Raw genomic sequence first — 12999 nt, forward strand, 5'->3', positions numbered from 1 at the left:
TCAGAAAATTGGGAATCAATCTATCTCAAGACCCAGCTATATCAATCTTGGGCATATACCCAAGGCATCATACCACAAGGATGGTTGCTCAATTATGTTTATAGCAGCATTATTTGTAATAGCCAGAACCTAGAAACAACCTAGATGCCCCTCAACTGAATAATGGATAAAGAAAATGTGGTACATATACACAATGAAGTATTACTCAACAGTTAAAAAAGAAAAAGACATCTTGAAATTTGCAAGCAAATGGATGAAAGTATAAAAAAAATCATCCTGAGTGAGGTAACTGAGACCCAGAAAGACAAACATGATATGTACTCACTTATAATTAGATATTAGCTGTAAACAAAAGTATAATCAGCCTCAATTCACAGCCCCAGAAAGGCTGGATTAACCATGATGACCCCAAGAGGGACTCATGGATTACCCTGGGAAGGGAAAATAGATGAGATCTCCTCTGCAAACTGGGAGTAGAGGGTGGGTAGAGGGGAGGGGATAGGGGATGGGAACATGAGAGATCTGAATGGTCTAGTTGGGGGAGGGTGGAGAAGGAGAGCAGTGAAAGCGATATCTTGATAGAGGGGGCTATAATGGGGTTAGGGAGAAATCTGGTGCCACAGAAACTCCCAGGAATCCACAAAGACTATTGCGAGCTGGTGGTAGAAAAAGGGAATGGGAGTATACATCAAGTGACAACTAATGTTCAATAGGTCAACCTTTCAGAACCAAGGGTTATGGTAGAGAAATCATCATTCAAGGCATTTTGGAATTACTGCTTTTTGATAGAATTGGCTGTTTCTTGTTGTAAACTTCTTATGCACTTACACTATGATATCTCCCCATTACCATGTATTTTCATATAATGTGTATATGCAACCTCATGTTTACATTTCAGTCTCATGGGCCACTAAATCTGTGGGTGGCCAGGAAGATGACTTTTCATTTAGGGGTATAATTTTGATATATAGAAAATATACTCGCCCCCCTCTCCCCTTCCCCCCACCACTTCGACTGCTGGCCCCTAGGAACCCCAGCCTTACCTTTTGCTGGGTCAGGAGTTCCAGAATGAAAAGCAAAAAGGGCATTGTTGCAGCATCCGGCAGTGAGACCAAGGATGAGGACAGCATGGATATTCCAATGGACCTTTCCTCTTCTGGGGCCTCTGGCAAGAGAAGGAAGAGAGGCAATCTGCTCAAGGAGTCTGTTCAGATTCTGCGGGACTTGCTGTATGAACATCCCTCCAAGCAAGAGAAAGCACTGCTCTCCCGGCAGACACCCTGTCCACACGGCAGGCCCCTCCCAGACATGCTGAGAAAGGATGGCAAAGATCCAAATCAGTTCACGATTTTCCGCCGTGGGGCCAAGATTTCAGAAACTAGCTCTGTGGAAGCTGCGATGGGTATCGAAAACTTCATTCCAACTCTAGAAGAGAGCCCGTTTCATTCCTGCACAGCAGGACCAAACCCAAACCCAGGGAGGCCAGTGTCTCCCAAGCCTTCCTCCCCGGCATCCATGCTGGCTCGCCCATCAGTGATCTGCCATACCACTGTGACTTCATTGAAAGATGGGAGCTTCTCTCTCTGCCAGAGAGTTGGTGTGGGACACAGCACAGATGTACAGCAAATAACAGCCAGCAACTTTACAGACACCTCTCTCATGCACCCAGAAGACGCTTGCAAATTTGGACTGAATCCAAACCCTCAGAGTGGTCTTTTCTTTTTTTTTTAAATTTTATTTTATTTTACAATACTATTCAGTTCTACATAACAGCCACAGATTCCCTTGTTCTCTCCCTTCCTGCCCCCCTCCCCTTCCCCCCAGCACACCCCCCATTCCTATCTCCTCCAGATCAAGGTCTCCCCTGAGGACTGAGATCGACCTGATAGACTCAATCCAGGCAGGTCCAGTCCCCTCCTCCCAGATTGAACCAAGCGTTCCTGCATAAGTCCCAGGTTTCAAACAGCTAACTCATGCAGCGAGCCCAGGACCTGGTACCACTGCCTAGATGCCTCCCAAACAGATCAAGCCAATCGACTGTCTTACCTATTCAGAGGGCCTGATCCATTTGGGGCCCCTCAGTCTTTGGTTCATAGTTTATGTGTTTCCATTCGTTTGGCTATTTGTCCCTGTGCTTTATCCAACCTTGGTTTCAACAATTCTTGCTCATATAAACCCTCCTCTTTCTCACTAATTAGACTCCCAGCGGTCCACCAGGGACCTAGCTGTGGATGTCTGCATCCAGATTCCTCAGTCCTTGGATGGGGTTTCTGGCACAATTATTAGGGTGTTTGACCATCCCATCACCAGAGTAGGTCAGTTCGGGATGTCTCTTGACCATTGCCAGCAGTCTTTTGTGGGGGTTTCTTTGTGGATTTCTGTGGGCCTCTTTAGCACTTTGTTTCTTCCTTTTCTCATGTGGTCTTCATTTACCATGGTCTCTTATTCCTTGTTCTCCCTCTCTTTTTTTGATCCAGCCGGGATCTCCCGCTCTTTCCCTCGACCCTTGCCCTTCATTGCTCCCACTCATGTCCAGGCTGTTCATGCAGATCTCATCCATTTCTCCGTCTTTGGGTGATCTCCGTGTCTTTCTTGGGGTCCTGTTTTCCAGGTAGCCTCACTGGTTATGTGAGCAGCAGTCCAGTCATCTTTGTTCCACATCTAGCATCCTCCAATGAGTGAGTACATACCATATTTGTCTTTCTGAGTCTGGGTTACCTCACTCAGGATGATTTTTTCTAGATCCATCCATTTGCCTGCAAACCATATGATGTCATTGTTTTTCTCTGCTGAGTAGTATTCCATTGTGTATATGTGCCATAATTTATTTATCCATTCTTCAGTTGAAGGGCATCTAGGATGTTTCCAGGTTTTGGCTATTACAAACAATGCTGATATGAACATAGCTGAGCAATGCTCTTGTGGTATGATTGAGCATTTCTTGGGTATATGCCCAAGAGTGGTATAGCTGGATCTTGGGGGAGATTGATTCCCAATTTTCTAAGAAAGCACCATATTGATTTCCAAAGTGGTTGTACAAGCTTGCATTCCCAACAGCAGTGGAGGAGAGTTCCCCTATTTCCACATCCTCTCCAGCATAAAGTGTCTTCAGTGTTTTTGATCTTAGCATTCTGACAGGCATAAGGTGGTATCTCAGAGTTGTTTTGATTTGCATTTCCCTGATGATTAGGGATGTTAAGCAATTCCTTAAATGTCTTTCAGACATTTGAGTTTCCTCTGTTGAGAATTCTCTGTTTAGTTCTAAAGTCCATTTCTCAATTGGACTGTTGGTCGTTTTGATGTCTAATTTCTTGAGTTCCTTATATATTCTGGATATCAGTCCTCTGTCACATGTGGGGTTGGTGAAGATCTTTTCCCATTCTGTAGGCTGTCGCTTTGCCTTGTTGGCCATATCCTTTGCTCTACAAAAGCTTCTCAGTTTCAAGAGGTCCCATTGATTGATTGTTTCTCTCAGTGTCTGTGCTACTGGTGTTATGTAGCAGGAATCTTAAAAGTACTTATTAATAAAATCAAACCTGAGGCGAGTTATTGGGGTCCATGCTGGTAGATCAGAGAGACAGAAGGAGCCACAGCTAACCTCACCTGGTCAACTTCTCAGCTGGTCTTGTCTCCTCAGACTGGAGGCCTCTGAGTTCTCATCCCGAATGGGTCTCAGCTGAATTACTGCTCAAAAGCCTGAATGCTTAACCAGCCAAAACCTCCTAGTTTCTGGTTCTCACGCCTTATATATCTTTCTGCTTTCTACCACCACTCCCTGGTATTAAAGGCTGGCTTTCTGGGATTAAAGGCATGTCACCATGCTTGGCTATTTCCAATGTGGCCTTGAACTCACAGAGATCCAGAGGGATTTCTATCTCTGGAATGCTAGGATTAAAGGTGTGAGTGCCACCATTTTCTAGCCTTTGTATCTAGTGGCTGTCTGTTCTCTGACCCCAGATAAATTTATTAAGGTACACAATATTTTGGGGAACACAATACCACCACATCACCTCTCTTTTTGTCTAAAATTAAAGAAAGCTTATAACTAATACAAGAAAAACTATCTAATAAGTATATACAATATATACAGACAAAAATTACATTAATGATGTCTAGTCCATTAACATTTGACAGATTCAGATAAAAACTCCATTATATATATTAACAATGTCCAGTCCAGTAACGTCTGATAAACTCAGACCAAAAAATTTTCATTACTTATCTTATTTAAAACAAGTAGTTCCTTTTTAAAAGTAGATTCCATAATCTCCCTTTTTATCTTATATCCATATTCTCTTTTTTCTTTTCATAATACATTCAGTAGTCTACCTTTTGTCATTTTTATATCTTCCCCTTTTCTTCAGTGTAGATTCAATGATCTACCTATTTATCCTATTATTTCTTTATCTTTTTTCTCAAAGTAGATTCGATGATCTATCTCATATCTATATTCTCTTTTTCTTTTTGCTTTCTAGGGGTGAAGATATCTTTAGGGAATCTTGAAAAGAAAATTTTTGGGTTAATCATCAAGTCCTGTATCATTTGTCCAGTCTTTGCATAAAAGGAAAGTTCAGGGCTTGTTTCAAGTCTTTATTCAAGTAGTCTGTCAGCCTGGATCATCTCAGCTAGCCATCTCCAAATTGTCCTAAGCAGTTTGTAGTCCAAAGTTGATCTTTCCGTGGTGTTAATCAGTTTAATGGCTTTACCATAGTCCTTTTGAAGATTTCAAAGTTGCTGTTAGGTGTGGTCATGGTTCCATGCAGACTCTCTTTTTTTTTTTTTTTTTTTTTGTGCCTCCTCTGTGGTTTGGAGCAATCACAGTCTGATAAATGTCTCTCTCTTGGAACCATGAACATTCTTCCCTAGAACAGAAAATCTTCACAATAATTTCTCCCCACCATTTGTCTTGCCAAACTTTTCCAAACTGACCTTTGCCGATGCCTTCTTGTAACACGATGGTCCTGGCAATTCTTCTCTGAACCAGCAGCAGTAAACCCTTTGTTCCAGGTAGCAGCATAATCGCAGTCACCAACACGATGAGGAGGAGCTGGCAACGTGGAGCAGTAGCCACTGCTTCCATGGTCCCACCACTGTTTGTGGCTCAGTCCGGGCCAAAGCTTCTCCCAAGCCTCCTAGGCCGGCCTCAAACTTGGGATCCTCCTGCCTCTGTCTCCTTCAGCAAATCCTACCGGCGTGGGCCACCACAACTGGCTGAGTGTAGCTTGGGCCTGAGCTGGGGCTCACAAGGCCACAGGCAAACAGCTTTTTCATGAATTCGTAACACGAGCGTTGGGCGCCAGATTTAGCATGAATCTTCAAAGTTCTTATTAATAAAATCAAACCTGAGGCGAGTTATTGGGGTCCATGCTGGTAGATCAGAGAGACAGAAGGAGCCACAGCTAACCTCACCTGGTCAACTTCTCAGCTGGTCTTGTCTCCTCAGACTGGAGGCCTCTGAGTTCTCATCCCGAATGGGTCTCAGCTGAATTACTGCTCAAAAGCCTGAATGCTTAACCAGCCAAAACCTCCTAGTTTCTGGTTCTCACGCCTTATATATCTTTCTTCTTTCTACCACCACTCCCTGGTATTAAAGGCTGGCTTTCTGGGATTAAAGGCATGTCACCATGCTTGGCTATTTCCAATGTGGCCTTGAACTCACAGAGATCCAGAGGGATTTCTATCTCTGGAATGCTAGGATTAAAGGTGTGAGTGCCACCATTTTCTAGCCTTTGTATCTAAGTGGCTGTCTGTTCTCTGACCCCAGATAAATTTATTAAGGTACACAATATTTTAGGGAACACAATACCACCACATTGTTATATTTAGGAAGTGATCTCCTATGCCAATGTGTTCAAGACTACTTCCTACTTTCTCTTCTAGCAGGTTCAGAGTAGCTGGATTTATGTTGAGGTCCTTGATCCACTTGGACTTAAGTTTTGTGCACAGTGACAGATATGGATCTATTTGCAGCCTTCTACACATTGATATCCAGTTATGCCAGCACCATTTGTTGAAGATGCTTTCTTTTTTCCATTGTACACTTTTGGCTTCTTTGTCAAAAATTATATGTTCATAGGTGTGTGGGTTAATGTCAGGGTCTTCAATTCGATTCCATTGGTCCACATGTCGGTTTTTATGCCAATACCAAGCTGTTTTTATTACTGTAGCTCTATAGTAGAGCTTGAAGTCAGGGATTGTGATGCCTCCAGAGGTTGTTTTATTGTACAGGATTATTTTGGCTGTCCTGGGTTTTTTGTTTTTCCATATGAAGTTGAGTATTATTCTGTCCAGGTCTATGAAGAATTGTGTTGGTATTTTGATGGGTATTGCATTGAATCTGTAGAATGCTTTTGGTAAAATTGTCATTTTTACTATGTTGGTCCTGCCTATCCATGAGCATGGGAGATCTTTCCATTTTCTGACATCTTCTTCAATTTCTTTTTTAGGGACTCAAAGTTCTTGTCATATAGGTCCTTGACTTGCTTGGTTAGTGTTACCCCAAGGTATTTTATGTCATTTGTAGCTATTGTAAAGTGTGATGTATCTCTGATTTCCTTCTCAGCTTCTTTGTCCATTGTATATAGGAGGGCTACTGATTTTTTTGAGTTGATCTTGTATCCTGCTATGCTGCTGAAGGTGTTTATAAGCTTTATAAGTTCCTGGGTGGAATCTTTGGGATCACTCAAGTATACTATCATGTCATCTGCAAATAGGGAAAGCTTGACTTCTTCCTTTCCAATTTGTATCCCCTTAATCTCCTTTGTTGTCTTATTGCTCTGGCTAGAACTTCAAGTACTATATTGAATAAGTATGGGGAGAGTGGACAGCCTTGCCTCGTTCTTGATTTTAGTGGAATAGCTTTGAGTTTCTCTCCATTTAATTTGATGTTGGCTGTTGGCTTGCTGTAAATTGCCTTTATTATGTTTAAGTATGTTCCCTGTATTTCTGATCGCTCCAAGACTTTTATCATGATGGGGTGTTGGATTTTGTCAAATGCCTTTTCTGCATCTAGTGAGATGATCATGTGGTTTTTTTCTTTGAGTTTGTTTATATGGTGTATTACATTGACAGACTTTCGTATGTTGAACCACCCTTGCATCCCTGGGATGAAGCCTACTTGATCATGGTGATCCCTCCTGGTGGGGCTAGAAGGGGACCTGCCCGGTGGACAGAACCTGGGGCCAACTTGGGCAGGTCTTCCCGGAGTGGCTGGTGCCCAGGGATGGGGTCCCGGCTGGGACCAGATACTCACCCCTGGTCCAGAAGGGAAGTCAGGGGAGCGTGGTCTTTTCAACACTCCTCCCTCTACTCTGGCAGACCTCTACCAGGATTTTAGCGGATTCCAGATTCTAGTGGATGTTGCACTCAAACAGGGGTGTGGGGTGTGGGGTGTGGGTGGTGTGTGGGTGGGCAGAGATGGAGCTTCAGGCCAAACTCATAGCTTAACCGTTTTTCAGACAAAACAGTGCACCAAAATATGGTACTGATTGTCAGGGTGATGGCAAGAGATACATTATTTTGTATATTTTTCTATTAATATTTGCACATGGGATTGCTCAAATGAAGCTTCCTGTTACTGAGATATCTTCAATGGAACACAGTCATTTCAAGAACTACAAACTAAAACTACTGTAGAAACAAAGGGTTGTCTTTTTAAAATGTTTTTTTGGTAGATTTTTTATAATGTGAGATGGTTCCCAATATCATGTGATCTTCTCCCCACTTCTTTTTTTGAGTTTTTTTTTCAGACTGTGCAATACTTAGAAGCCGTAGTATCTTTCTATTTCCATGGGAACAGGATGCCCACATACAGTCTAATGAACAAACATTCAGGTTTTTTTTTAGATTCAAGCAAGTATGAATCTAGTTGTTAGATATCTTTTTACATGATGTTATAAAGTATTCTCTTTAAAAGAAGGGAAAATATGCTAGGATATGCTTTATAGACAGACACATTTCCCATAATACTATAGACACTTAAAGCCTCCTTTGTTCCCTTTGCTCACAGTGACTCAGGAAATAATAATCTCTCCTCAGTCTAACACAAACTGCACACACTTAGCTCAGTTTTACTTCAGAGCAAGTTTAAACTGTACTAAAGGGCTTTGTAAAACATTAGTTATGCAAAAGGTCAAAGTTACTGGTGTCTCACCAAGGCTACTAACACAAAATACCCTAAGAAAAGCCTGCCACTTCTTTGCTTGCCAAGTTTGCTGATGAAAAAGAAACAAACAAAATAAAACCCCTATGTTTCAGAGTTTGTCGCACTGGGCACAGCACCTCCTCCCTCTGGTCCTGAGACCTTGGAACCTTGCGTTACCATGGTAATGTCACTGCTCCTTATTGTCTATTTTAGGAAGACAGTGACCTTGAGGGTTTTGAAACTTCTCAGGATTGCAAGGAGTCTCCAGTGAGAAATGTAAGGAATCAGGCAAGAGAGGAGCTAAGAATGAGAACTGAAAAGAAGTTGTAGACTTAGAAAAGCAGTAGAACAAAGAGAGAATGGTAGAGATCAGAACGCTTACTTAGAATAATAAAGTGATGGACTAAAAGAGCATGGTGTGTATAGATTTATTTGATATCCTTAAGATTAGAATCCTGCTGCTTGTAAGTGCCTTCTTTGGACTCTGGGAGAAAGTTTTTCAGGGCAGGCACCCAAAAAGCTTTTGATAAAGTACAAGCCCAGCTTAGACTCCTAGCAATAGTGGAGAGAGTGCCTGAACTGGCCGTCTTCTGTAATCAGATGGTGGCTACCATAAATGTCATCATAGAACCTACATCCACTAACTGATGGAAGCAGATGTAGAGATCCACAGCCAAGAATTGGGCAGAGCTCCAGGACTCCAGCTGAAGAGAGGGAAGAGGAATTATATGAACAAGGGCATCAAGATCAGAAGGGGAAACCCACAGAGACAGCTGACTCAAGCTAGTTGGAGTTCAGGGACTCTAGACTGATAGCTACAGAGCCTGCATGGGACCAACCTAGACCCTCTGCCTGTGTGTGACAGTTGTGTGTCTTGATCTGTTTGTGGGGCTCATGGCTATGGATCAGGCCCTGTCTGTGTTGCCTGAGCTGGCTTTTTGGAATCTATTCCCTATGGTGGGATGCCTTGATCAGTATTGATGCAGTGGAGAGGAGTTTGGTCTTGCCTCAACTTGGTATGCCATGCTTTGTTGACTCCAATGGCAGGCCTTACCCATTATGAATGGAGAAAGAGGTGTGGATGTGGGGGAAGGGTAGGATGGATGTGGGGGTAGGGAACAGGAAGAGAGGAAGGAGGAGAAACTGTGGTTGATATGTAAAGTAAATAAAAACATTTTAAAAAGATACTTTTGTGGGAAGTGAAAACTCACACTTCTCATGATACTGGACAGATCTGGTGGCCTTCCATTCTCATATCTTGTTTTAGAGTTTTAAATTAAAGTACTTTCTATTCTCAAACTGAGTGATATCTTTAGTTCTTTAGGTTTTTCTCTCATGCTGCTTCAAGTGTATTCTTTTGTGGAATCCTATCCTCTGGGTGTAGTATGGCCATTCCTTCATGAACTCTCCACAGCACAATTACCATGTCATACTCACAAGATTGGGCCTATTCATGTTTCTACATGGACAGGCTTAGGAGGATCCTGCTCTCGCAGGGGAGAGTTTTTTTTAGTAGTGTAGCTGCTTATAAGTTACCTATGCCCTTGTAAGGAACTCACTGTCCATGCTCCTATAAGTAACCCCAGTTAAGATCACTGGTTCACTGAGCTAGATGGGTGGAATTTATTATTATTATTATTATTATTATTATTATTATTATTATTATTATTTTGATCTGTCACTGGTGCACTATCTGGGATAAACAGATGTTTATTCACCTCTCCCCAGGAAAAGTCAATGCCATATCCATTCCTGGAAACATAGATACCACTCTGGAGCTTGTCTGAAATCTAGAAAGCCAGTTCTTATACCAGACCTACCAGAGGATGCCCATGATATTCATATGCTTGTTGCAGTCTGAGAAGGTTCTCAATGGGAAGCCAGAGATTTTCTTGTTTTAGGTCAGAGACAAATACTAACAAAACTATCAGACAGATGAAAGCCATTGCTTAGAGAAAGTATTCACCTACTTCAAGCTCTTTCATGTATCACAGACTCTTTCAATGATAAGAGAAACTAGAATGCACATAACTCTCCAGTGTGGCTCTCTAACATTGTTCCCAAGAAGCTATCAGCCAGACAGCAAGGCATTAGATTTCTTACCCATGCACTACCTCTATGAATGTGTGTAAAGACAGTTTCTTACTGTTTAGTTCTCTGTTCTTCTTGAAACACCATTATACCCAGTGTCAGACCAATGTCAAGTATGTTTTCCTTTTCATGTTGGCACATAATATCTGTGAAGCACTTTTGAACTTTGGTTTTTTGTTTTTCAGTAGCCTTGGTTAGGCAGCAGAGCAGACATCCTTGCGTGTAAGTCAAGAACTAAGTTCTTTGAGATTCAGAGATGTCAAGTAAAAGCACAAGGCTATGCCAACTTTGGTGCTACCTTTCTTTGTAGAGAGAGCAGATTCTCCATTGGGGCTGATTTGCCTTTCAGGTGCCTGGGAGAGCCTTTATTAGAAGATTGACAGGGTCTATATTTATCATGTAAGAATCTGACAGAAACACCAAAGACACAGTTAGAACACAGTGTCTAAATACCAGGTCCCCTAAGCCTCAGGCTGTGTGTCATATGCTCTTGGACACAGAGAACTTTCAGCACAGTGAAGTGCTGGCTGGTCCTCCTCACCAACCCAGGCTCTGCTAAACCAGAATACCTGATGTGCTCAGAGCTTGTTTGAGCAACCTGTCCACTCTGCTCTCTCAGCGTGCTTCATGTCCTCTCTCATTTTATAATACATGATTTCTTCCTACCCATGGCTCTTTCCCAGGTCCATGTATTTTACCTCTTTTATGCAGCTAAAAATCAATATTTTACTACCCACTTGTCAAGCTGTGAATACATTTTTATTTCCAATTCTTCCATCCATATAGGATATTATAGAGTGTCTAATGTTTTTTTCTCACAAGAAATGCATGCATAGCTGTCTCTAAATGCTGTGTATGCAGCACTTGGGCCAATATTCCCCGCGTCCTGCTCTTTAAAATTGCATACTGTGTATGCTGGGCAGAACAGCTGGAAATTGGCCAATTAAAGTGTCTTGTTGGCAAGATGTTGAAACTTGAATCATTAGCAGGATTGTTGATCTATTGACCCTTACCCCCTCTAAAAGCTGATTAAAAGGCTATTTTTGTCCTGCTTTGCCTTTGTTTAGGCATATATTTCATGCTTCTAAATTGTGATAATATAGTGTGTCTGACTAATGAATCTGTCCGAGTATTAGAGCAGAGTTGAAGAGAGAAGGTTATGTCAAGTGCTTGTAGCCAGATAAACAACATCGAGGTGCTCTTTGAGGCAGACTGAGAGACAGTAGCTAATGTAAACAGTCTTCTCCAGAAATATGCACACTTCCTTCTACACACAAAGACAGCCTGCTGCAGTCCCTGTCTCTTCTTGAATTTGGCACTATATTTTGTGCCAAGATCCTTTCTGCAACCCACAGGGCATTCCTCTAAATGAAAAGTAGACATTCTATGAAAAATCAGTCACATTTCCCCTCAAGACAGATGTGGGCAAATGCAGGCCAATTCTGTTGATAGTCTCATTGCATGTACAGCCTTGAGTTTTAGCAATTTGAGAGCAATATAACTTATTTACCTGCCTCAAAAAGACAAATTGTGTACTTGGGCCACAGTTGGGATTCAGCAAGTGTTGCCTGAGTAATGATGTAGTTTGTTTCTGGGGCTGAGTTTTGAGAGGTATTTTCTTAGCAGGGAATGTGCTATCTTAAACATTATTTCAGATATTAATAAATGTTCCAGGAAGCCAGGTCACTTTAGGACATCAACTGAAACAGTTGGTAGACAAAAATTATGTTTCAGACAATCCATAAACAAGCATGTTTTGATTAGCGATGGTCAGATATTGATGCAGGATGAACAATAAATCTTTGAGGCCCTCATCTCTTCTTCAAAGTCAAAAACCAATATGTCCAGGGAGGAACAGGTGAAAATTTATAGTCTCAGACAGAATTTTCTTGAGTAATTGTTCATTGTCTCCCACTGATCTCTAGATACAAGTAAAAAGAGACTGAGTAAACTGGTGTTAAACCTGCCGAGTAGTTAGGGTAAACCATCTGTACTATGGCTAACAAGGCCCATGGAAGTCTGGTGTCTTGGTTTGCAGCTCTTGAGTGTTCTGCCCACTCACACACTTACTCACTCTTTTGTATGCTGGCTGCTTTTGAAGTCCTCACATACACTTTAAACTTGCTGCAGAAAGCAAGTTCAGGACAGGCATCACTTCCTCACATATTGTTTCCACTCTCCAATCAGAACTAGTTTTTCCATTGCACCATCTTAAAATCAAAAGTTTTCCTATATACCTTATTAAAATATACAATTGCATATGTGTTTACTTGGACAAAATGGGAGGTCACTCCTAAGAAGCATAGAGACATATCTAATGGTTGTCAAGTCACAGAGAAAGGAAGGTGTAGACAGACAGGAGTGTGGTCTCCAGTGCGACATTAATCTACTTTTAAATCTACCCCCTAAATGGGGCTTACTGACTCAAAAATTATCATAAGTATTAAGATGCTTAAAGCATGGCATTAATAGGTTCTCAGAGAAATTCCAGCTTCCTTGAGATGGTTTATGTAGAAGGACATGGGGTCCCTCTGCTACTCACAGATAAACATCAGAGAAACCATGAATTTTATACACACAGGCTTTTCTCTTCAACAGAAGGAATGTGCATACCTGTTTTCCATCCAGAAGTCTGGGAGTGTGTATAGCATGAATCTTAAAGAGTCTTGTTAATAAAAACAAACTTGGAGCCAAATATTGGGGTAAATGCTGGAAGATCAGAGAAGCAGAACAAGCCACAGCTTCCTCACCTCACCAATTCCTCA

General features: G+C 41.8%; 1 protein-coding gene across 1 annotated transcript; it reads left to right on the top strand.

Annotated features, from left to right (window-relative positions):
* The first annotated feature begins 1048 nt into the window (after positions 1-1048).
* On the top strand, positions 1049-8473 carry LOC114681957 (homeobox protein TGIF1-like). Its single transcript, XM_037207271.1, has 3 exons — positions 1049-1711; positions 7276-7382; positions 8357-8473. The coding sequence occupies exons 1-3, from the start codon at positions 1069-1071 to the stop codon at positions 8471-8473; spliced, it is 867 nt and encodes a 288-aa protein (XP_037063166.1). The 5' UTR covers positions 1049-1068.
* The last annotated feature ends 4526 nt before the right edge of the window (positions 8474-12999 follow it).

The sequence above is a fragment of the Peromyscus leucopus genome, chromosome 6 (genome assembly GCF_004664715.2).
Source record: "Peromyscus leucopus breed LL Stock chromosome 6, UCI_PerLeu_2.1, whole genome shotgun sequence".
In the NCBI taxonomy this organism is placed as follows: domain Eukaryota; kingdom Metazoa; phylum Chordata; class Mammalia; order Rodentia; family Cricetidae; genus Peromyscus; species Peromyscus leucopus.